Below are 9,239 nucleotides of genomic sequence, written 5' to 3'. Positions count from 1 at the left end.
CTACCGTTATTTACATAGATTTATGGCCTACAGTTTCTCCGGTAGGAAGGATAGTTCGGGCACTTTAACCAAACCCGAGTTCTTTTTCATTTGGTGCATGCTTACTAAGATTAAGGTCAATTTGGGTAGCTGGTTTGCCCTCCACCTCCGCACTGTGCTAAGTAAGAAAAATAAGCCATTAATCTTAGGCTCATTTATTATTCAATTGGCTGTGAATCTAGGGGTTTTGGACCTGAATAATCATAACTTGCATCGTGCTTGTAATATGGAGCCCCTAGATTTTGTTTGTTTGGAGAAAATGGGTCTTGTGGAACAGGTGAATGGCGCTTTCCAGTTTGCTCCTCCAGGGCCAATTTCTGTTCCTACTAAGCGCAGAGCTTCCAGATCCACTGATCCGGAGGCTGGTGGTCCTTCCACAGATGCCCCCAGAGCGTCCTTTTCGGCACCTCCCACGTCTTCCTCCGCTGATACTCAGATTGCAGCCCTTCGGTTCCAGATGCAGCACATGGATACTCGTATGGAGCGGATGGAGCGTCAAATGGGCAGGATGGCCCAGAATTTAGCGCAGTATCTTCATCACGTGGGCTTTCGACCGCCTTTCCCTCCACAGCCATAATGCATTTATGCCCTCCTCCGTTTTAAGGGAAGTATCGTTGCCCCGCTACCTTTGTTTTGATCTTTCTTTGCTTACATTGAGGGCAATGTAAGGTTTAGGTGTGGGGGAGGGTTAACTATGCTTTGAGTCGTGTTTTTAGTTGTTGGGTGTGCATTTTTCTTATTTTAGTGGTTAAACGGTGATGAATTCGATTGAGATATGAGTATAAATAGTAAGTTCATGCCATGGGGTGCTCTGCTTTCCTTAATACGGAATTGATTGATGAATATGCTGAATTTAACATCAATTTGGCCACTTGTGCGATTTTTTGGCCTAATTTTTCGTTTGTTTGAGTGGTTATTGCACATGGTTTGTCATTCTAAAACTTGCTCGGTTATGCATGTCGAGACTGCATTTAAATGAGTTTAATGCATTGAAATGATAGGGCACCTAGGAATGAGCCATTTTTGGACTTACTTAAAACCAACCTTTGGATTATTTACTACCATTAGGGAGCCAAGTTGAGTCTTAACTCCTATTCTTCACTTGAGACCTCAGTTTTTAACCGTAAACCTCTTTTCAGACTTTCTTCTTGAATCCCGTGTGAAGAAGTGCTTTGATTCCGCTATACAGAGTTTTGGAGTATTATTTGAGAGGCATTACACCTATCTATGAAAAAAAAGGGAAAAAAGTAAAAAAAAAAAAGAAATGTGAAAAGAAGACAAAGTGCAGGAAATCAGCAAGTAAAGTTGATTTTTATGGTGCTGGTTGGGAGTTTTTGAAATTCTTTCTCGAAAAAAAAAGGAAAAAAAGAAAAGAAAAAAAAAAGAGGAGAACGATGAGTCGAAGGTTGTGGCATGTGCCAATCTTTACTTCGATTGAGGGATGGTTGAGGTGCCTTGAGGTTCCCAATGTGCAAGAATCTGTGTAGTGAGTTTCTGAGCACTTTCTTTATACCTTTACACCCTTTTGAATCCCTTTTATCCTACCTTCTCACCCTAACCCCATTACAACCTTGCAAAGTCCCTTGATTGTTGCATTTAAATTCATAAGTAAGTGGTGGAGATATGATATATGAGCAAGTTTATGGTAGTTTGGAATGCCACTCTTGGTATGGACTGCTATAAACTGCTTAGTATCTTGTTTGCACTTCTGAGTTCATTATGCTTGAGGGCAAGCATAATTTAGGTGTGGGGAAGATTGATAGGGTGCATTTTAGTGAGTATTTTGGGTGTTAATGCACTTTTATTCGACTAAATATTTCCAGTAATTGAGTAGATTCTACTGATATTTTGTTTTGGTGCCAATTGCAGGACTGGATGCTGAAAAGTGCTTAAAATCAAAATTTAGAGGTTTGGTCGTATGTGGGGCCCGCTTGAGAAGCTGACGAAATTTAATTGTAATAGATTTTATTTTATTATATTTTGAGGGAGTCTTGTTTTAATTTTGGGAAAAAAATAACAATTTCCAAAATAGGGAAAATTCCCTTCCTTGAACTGGGGACCACAACCCGAAGGGGAATTTAGTATTCTGGGTGGCTTAGGTTTTGGGGTGTCATGCTTTTTGTAAGGGAGCCGTAGCTTTTAGAAAAAAAAAGGGAGAGAGGCCGCAGCTTTGTAAGGAGGCAGAGAACAAAGCCACCATTTTTGACTTTTGTATTGCTTCCCATCTTTTGTTGACTCTGGAATTCCTTAGTTTTTGATTATCTATCCTACACTAAGGGGAAGGGGGTGGACCTAAGGAGATTCAGGGGTAAACCGGAGGGGACTGAACCACCACCGGACCAGACGAGTGCATAGCACACCCGCCTGGATTATTTTTAGAAACAAACCATTTAGATGTGACATTTTTTGGTGGGAGGCAAGGGTCCCACCCCACCCACTTAGATGGTAGCGACCAGCCCCGTTGGTGGTTTCACTAACCTGTACTTCAGTTTATCAAATTAAAATTTTATTACTTGATGAATTTGTGCAACTTTTTTTGAGTAAAAAATTTATTTATTTATTTATTTTTTGTGTGAAAGGATTGGCTAAGGTTGATTAGTTTCGGGATAGCTGAGTTTTGAATGGGCCTGATGTGCCATGGGTATATATGGGCTCACCACTGGTTATGCCAGTAGGAGATATGAGCCCATTTTCACATCTACATCCACTCATACATTTATTTCACACACAAAGGCCTCATGCACATAAGGTCGACTTTATTGGAAAATTCCATTAGGACGTTACAAAAATAATTTATTTCCTAGAAAGTCTAAAATTCTACGTGAAGATGTTTTTGTGACTATAAGTATTTTCTTCACCTTTTTGCTGATAGGGTACATACCCTAGCATCCTTGTAAATTTTTCCTGGTCTACAAAAATAGCCCAATTTTGGGGCACAATGATTATCTTGAGAACAAATGCAAAGGCCCTCCAAAGCACAGCCATCCTTGTCTATGGTGATCCCATTTTTCAATCCAAGAACTTGGTCTGTCCATTCACTAGAAAACAGCCCATTTGGGTCATAATTTTCTTTGACCTTCATGAATTCAGCGGCATTTCTATATTCCTTGATTGCCCCAAGAAAAGCAACATTTCTATTCTTTCCCCAGTGTGGCAACCCTCCATACTTGAACATAGCAATTTGCTCTATCTCTTCAAGAATGTCTTCATAAAGCCTAGGCTTGTTTGGATCTTTGCTTCTGTAGTATGTGATATCAAAGTCTATCCCATCTTCTTGCTTTCCCAAATAAGCACTTGAAGCTTTGACATACCTCATTAAGATGCCATTGTAAATGTCTATGCCACACAAGGCCTTAGGCACCAAATTGACTAGATTCTGTACGTCTTCAATGAAACCCTTGACTTTTGAGAACCCTATACTAAATGTTGTTTGGTGAAAAAATAAGCCTTTAACTCTAGGGTCCCATGGACAAGCTGTGAGCAATGCATCTTGAATTCCATTAAGACAGCTGCCTGATGCCTGCAGACGATTTTGATATCCAACTATTGGATATCCCTTGAATATAATACCTAGCATATGTATCAGAAAGTCATTGGTCAATGCTGGATTTTTTTTTTCTTTTTTGTGAACATGAAGCAAAGATACAAGCATTGTAAGAAAATAACGTATTGACATATTTCGTTTGATTAAATTTTTTATATATTGACAGTTTATACACTTAAGAGTCTAAATACATGTTATGTATGTAAAATTTAGTGTTTAAATTTAAATACAAATAATATGACATGCATTTAAACTCGTCAGTATATGCACTACTGACAGTGCAGGAAAGATTAATCCATTTTGTTAAGTATTTTGCTTAATTATAATCATAATTATTATGTCACCAACTGAAATGGCAATCCCATTAAATTTGTAATGCATATACTTTTCTCTCTAGTTGATTAATTAGTTTATTTTAAACACTATAATACTCGGATGATAGTTTATTTGTAGGCTGATGGTACTAAAACATTTACATTGAGTAGATTGGAATTTACTAAGGATCTCTGACATGTTGACCAATTCAGGCTAGCCAAATTCTGCACTCCATAGAGTGGTAGCTTACGTATTTATGAACTGGGTACTACAGTGGTTGGTATTTCTTGTCTAGGGGCCATTGATGTGGGCTGCAATTTCATGAATGGGACAAAAGCTCTAAACCTTCCTATCTGATCTTAAATCGAAATCCAAAAAAAGTATAAAGTTTGAGAGTGATTGTTTAATATGTACTCTTCTAAACTCTTTTTTTCCTGTTGGATTTATTCTAAACGGCATGTACCCCTATGAACTAGCATATTTTGTCCGGAAATGAAAAGGTCAACAACACATAAGTTTCAAGAAATCAACAACTCTGACGAAAACAAAGAAGAAAAAAAACCAATGTGACATCAGGTTTTTAGCAAAAGGAAAACCATTATCACTTTGTCGGTGTATTCATGTAACTTACTGCCGAAAGCAATTGCATGGGTCAGGTGACTGATTGACATACAAATACAGTCAAGTCAAGCATAGTCATACACACACAAACCAACAGAAAACAGAACCTAAACAGAAACCAATTGTAAACTTAACATGGTTGTGACTTGAAATTTGTAGACATAGACATGATCAAATTATTAATTTTATGACAAAGAAATTTGGGAAGACAGGTGCGTTTTGATTAGCTTTTTTTTTTTTTTGGTGTTTTAGAGAAATTTTACTGCAGCAGAGTTTTTAAAGTATATTTTGAAATATTTTTAAAAAATATTTTGAAATATTTAAGAGTAGAAGAGTTTTTAGAATATATTTTGAGATATTTTTTAAATATTAAAAAAATTAGATTATTTTTTAGAATACCTTTTAAAATATTTTTTAAAAATTTTAATAGTATTTAAAAAACTAATTTTTGAAAAACTCAGCGATCCAAACAGAGACAGCTGAAAAATTTTACTATTAGCCACTATTAAACATGATTTATCTGCATGCAGTGATACTGAGTTGCATTAATTATGAGACCACATTTCAACATGGCAATCCGCTAGTTTTGTGCATATAATAAAGTTGCTGCAGGGGGAACATGTTTGAGCTGTGAAGTCACTTTCCCATTAAATTCCAGATGAAAGACAACCACATAGATGAACAGTTTGAGAAGAATAAATACCATCGTTGGTGTACCCGTATGCAGTCGCTTTTAATGTCAATATTGTTGTTGCCGCATTTAAGCATATCCCATTTGCATCATTTGTTGATTCTTGAATCTCCTCTGCATGGTTAAAGTTCACTATTATAACAACCGATAACATTGAACAATAGATAATTTTCAACATCGGTAAAAGCCCGTTTTGATAAATAAACAAATTAAATTTAAATAAAATTTTAAATTTAGTAGAATAATCAAATAACCTTGAACACTACGGTATTCGATTTGATTAAAATCTTTTACACTCCTAAACCCAATCCCTGAGAATTGCTTTATTTTTTCAGAAAAAGTATATAATTATCAACTTCCCTGAAAATTATTGGATTCTTTATTTTTTTTCCTTCAAAAAATGTATAGAAAATAAAGGGGTAGAGAAATAATAAATGAATTATTCAAAGAAAAGTTTTGGCTGGACCTGTGGATCTAACTGCTGCGACAACAAGTGAAGGAGTGGAGCGAAAGCCAGTGAAATCATTAAGGCCATTTCCCAGGGTGTTGGTGGCAACTCGATCATCAACCCTATAAATAACCTTTTTTTGACTTGGATGCCAACTAACATCTGCAAATTCATGCTGATATCCAAAGCTTGATGCTTGATCTCCAAGAGTTGAATCATTCATCTCTAAGAAGGTGATAGATCGTTTGAACATTGGTTGAAGCTTCAAAGTTACCTGCAATTGCAATAATTTTTTTAAGCACCATTATTATTAAACTAATAACTTAAAGTAACACTCGATCTTGTTTCCAGATAGGATGAATTATTTTACTAGTAACATAAGCTATTCTCGTACTATTGCATCAAAAATCTAAAATTTTACTGGTCCAAAATTATACCAATTCATAACCGCACTTGATTCGAATCAACACTATAAGCATTACAAAAAGCGCATAGACTTTTTGCATATCATTAAATAACAAAATGCCTTAATTTGCAACGTTTTCACAAAGGTCAAATTAGTAGTAATTGATTCTTACTACCATGATTTTCCTTTCATCGAGCCATAGGTTCATATAACTAGTGGCTTCAAAGGTTCATAGTTGTATCGATATCAATTTCCGAAATGAGTCTTGCACTACTTGTCTTGGATGAGAGGTCACACTTCACTTGTGATTTACCAGACAAGTATGATTTTGTTTCTAACCTCTACCCCCTATATCAAAAGCCCTTCACATGATGATGGCCCCTCTAGACAGCAATTACAACGTTTTGTCTGTGAACATATTTTTCGATCACTTTTTTACCTCGTATATATCAAATTATTACAATAATTTTTCTATAAAAAATCTAATCCAAACAAGGTGTTACCGTAAATGCAGTCACTTTTGCAGGGAGGAGAAACAAAGATGCAGACAAAAATGAAAACTAAATGAGTACCAACCTAAGTACCTGTGAAATTACTCCAAGAACTCCAAGAGAAACTTTTGCTGCATTGAGCTCAGGATTATCACTCTCAAGTATCCTCACTTTTGCATAACCTTCCTCAGGTCCGGCAGGTGTGACAATCCGAAGCTGAACAATATAGTCATGGACAGCACTGCCCAAACCCCATAAAGAGCTGCCATGAGCCCCCGTGCCCAACATTCCACCAACTGTTAAGCCCCACCAGTACGGTGCATAAGGCAAGGCCAGCCCCACCTCGGCCGCCTTGCTAATCAGCTCCCTGAGAGTCATTCCACTTCCAACAGTCATCGTCATGCTCGATTTATCGACATTAATGGTTTGATCAAGGTTTTTCGTGCTTATCAGAAGGCCATTTTCGCCATCAGGACAAGCCAACTTGGGAATACTGTGGGAAGTTGAAGTCGCCACCTTCATTTTTCTGCTTTGTAAAGCTGCATTTGCTACTATTGAGACTAGCTCAGCTTCTGTTGAAGGGTAGACAACTTCGGCTGCTCGACAAATGGTCCGATCAGGGAAGGACCCATAAGTGTTGATTACGGTGCAGTTGAAGGTTTTATTTGAACATCTTATTGGATCTTGAGGTGGGCTACTTTCGGCCGTGAAAATAAGGATTGACAAAATAATGTTTGATATCCCAATTTTCATGAAAATGGTCTTATCAGAATATAGTTTGGACATGTTTTCAGGTCCTACGAGTGAGGAGAAGTGGAAGACTTGAGGGTGATGAAACAAAAGCTTTGTATTAGGCAAATTTATAGGCGTATTGAAGGAGTACTTACCAAGCTTGATAAATTACACATTGAATAAAGAGAAATATTTATCGTACTCCACTTTTTGTTAATCATATTTTCACTATCATTTTTATCATATGACTTTCATTGTATGATAAGATAAGTATTGAAAGTCTGATTAATAAAAAGTAAAATATGATTAACATTTTCCTTCAACAAATGATGGATTGTGACAAGAAAAATAGCAAAAATAGGGGCCCTTTATTATTTCTTGAAAATAACTCGTTGACTTTGGAGGTATTCATGAATTTACTAGGTCGGCAAGGATAGTGGTACAGAAATCCAGGATTTTTGATCCACGAAAAGCGCTACACATGTTGTCATAATGTCTGGAGACGACATCACAAGTATTTTCCCCTTTCGTTTTCGGAACTTGACCTTGATTAATCATCCATTCGATTGATGCATTTTTGAGAATCTTGATGTTCATACGAATGAGAAAGTAAGTTCTGAGCTCATTTTCATCTAGTGCTAAAATTTATTAGTGAATTTTTTTTTGTTTTATTATTTTTCTTCCAAGTAGAGATCGAAAATTGAGTAAACTTGAAAGGAAATAATACTTGTAGAATTTGACATCAAAAGCGTAAAGTCATTGGCTTTGGAGGTAGTTGGATGGGACCTCACGAGTACCATTTCAAATTAATTTATCCTTAAGGTGTAAATATGGTAGAATACGGTGTAAATAAATTTAGATAAGTTGTAAATAAATTGAAGTATAATATAAAAAAAATTGAAATAACCATTTTATCCTGAAATAATTTGGAAGTAAGGACAGAAGCATAAAAATTTGGTTTTCGTCAGTCAGCCAAATTATCACTTTGTCAAGAATTGTAGCTAGCATATTATTACCAAGCGGAGACCTGGTTAAAAACAATTCCTTGTTTTCAACTCAATTGACAAAGGTTACAAAGTTAAGAAGAGTCAAAAGGAGAAATTTCAAAATTGTTATCTACTATCAATTAGTTAGAAAAACCATGCTAGTACTATTGACCTAAAACTTGACAAAATTGGAAATGTATTTATATTTGAAAAAGATAAATTAATTCAGACTTGTTAGTGCATACGCTACTAATATAGTGAGATTGAACATTTACGCACATAACACTAATACCTATTTTATGTATATGCATATAGGTGTATTCACGTCAACCCTTATTTAGTAGTGCTTCTAATCAACATATAACGTGTTTTGCAGCCCAACTAAAACCCCACAGACAATACACGAAACAACTTGGGAAAGATCACTTTTTGCTATTTTCGTTTTTTGGGTCAAAGTCTTCCATGAGTCTTCAAAATTTTGTCAAGAAAATTACCCCAAGTTCTTTGTTTTAAGCAATACTGTTGATTTCATAGACTTGACGAATAGATGTTAGTAGTAATTGCACATTCCTTTCTTCTGTTTGCCTGTTGGTTTTATTTCAACTTTCACGAATTTATCATCTGATATTACGCTAAAGGTTGTAGTACCAAAGAAATTTTCAAGCAAAAATTCATGGGCTGTCGACCCCTGGCCAGCCGCGTCAACCGTGCATCACATGAAGCAAAATCATCACATCTTTGAGTGGACTACAACTAATGACTGCAGATGGTAGGACGAATGATAAGAATGCATCTTAGTTTCTTATGTAAAGTGGAAGCAAAATATATACAAATGGAGTCGGCAACAACAGCTGGAATGATGTTAGAAGAAGCAAGAAATTCTTCCAACTATACTCGTACATGTGTTAATTAGAGGCATGCCTAACTCTGCAAGAAGGTGGAATTCTGGTGTGGGCATGGGAGAAT

At 36.2% G+C, this 9,239-nt stretch overlaps 1 protein-coding gene across 2 annotated transcripts; it reads right to left on the bottom strand.

The window, feature by feature from the left end:
- Nucleotides 1–2,778: 2,778 nt before the first annotated feature.
- Nucleotides 2,779–7,473, bottom strand: LOC113716442 (probable L-gulonolactone oxidase 6). 2 transcript variants are annotated; one of them, XM_027240769.2, is made up of 4 exons: nt 6,649–7,473; nt 5,677–5,932; nt 5,223–5,324; nt 2,779–3,609 (listed from the first exon to the last, which is right to left on the bottom strand). In XM_027240769.2, exons 1-4 carry the CDS (start codon nt 7,339–7,341, stop codon nt 2,894–2,896), a joined length of 1,767 nt encoding a protein of 588 aa, XP_027096570.1. In that variant the 5' UTR covers nt 7,342–7,473; the 3' UTR covers nt 2,779–2,893. The 2 variants fall into 2 exon arrangements, with proteins under 2 accessions (XP_027096570.1, XP_027096571.1); XM_027240770.2 differs by having other exon boundaries at nt 6,641–6,765.
- Nucleotides 7,474–9,239: the final 1,766 nt, after the last annotated feature.

The sequence above is a fragment of the Coffea arabica genome, chromosome 11c (assembly GCF_036785885.1).
Source record: "Coffea arabica cultivar ET-39 chromosome 11c, Coffea Arabica ET-39 HiFi, whole genome shotgun sequence".
NCBI classification, from domain to species: domain Eukaryota; kingdom Viridiplantae; phylum Streptophyta; class Magnoliopsida; order Gentianales; family Rubiaceae; genus Coffea; species Coffea arabica.
The sequence above is the reverse complement of the archived record's forward strand: the minus strand, read 5'-3'. Positions and strand labels throughout refer to the sequence as shown.

What these genes read in the sequence shown, in the direction of transcription:
- LOC113716442 (XM_027240769.2), bottom strand. Translation starts at nt 7,341, where the DNA reads ATGTCCAAACTATATTCTGATAAGACCATTTTCATGAAAATTGGGATA. An exon ending in TTCTTGGAGTAATTTCACAG is followed by an intron (nt 5,933 to 6,648) that starts GTACTTAGGTTG and finishes TTGCAATTGCAG; the next exon opens with GTAACTTTGAAGCTTCAACC. An exon ending in CGCAGCAGTTAGATCCACAG is followed by an intron (nt 5,325 to 5,676) that starts GTCCAGCCAAAA and finishes TTAACCATGCAG; the next exon opens with AGGAGATTCAAGAATCAACA.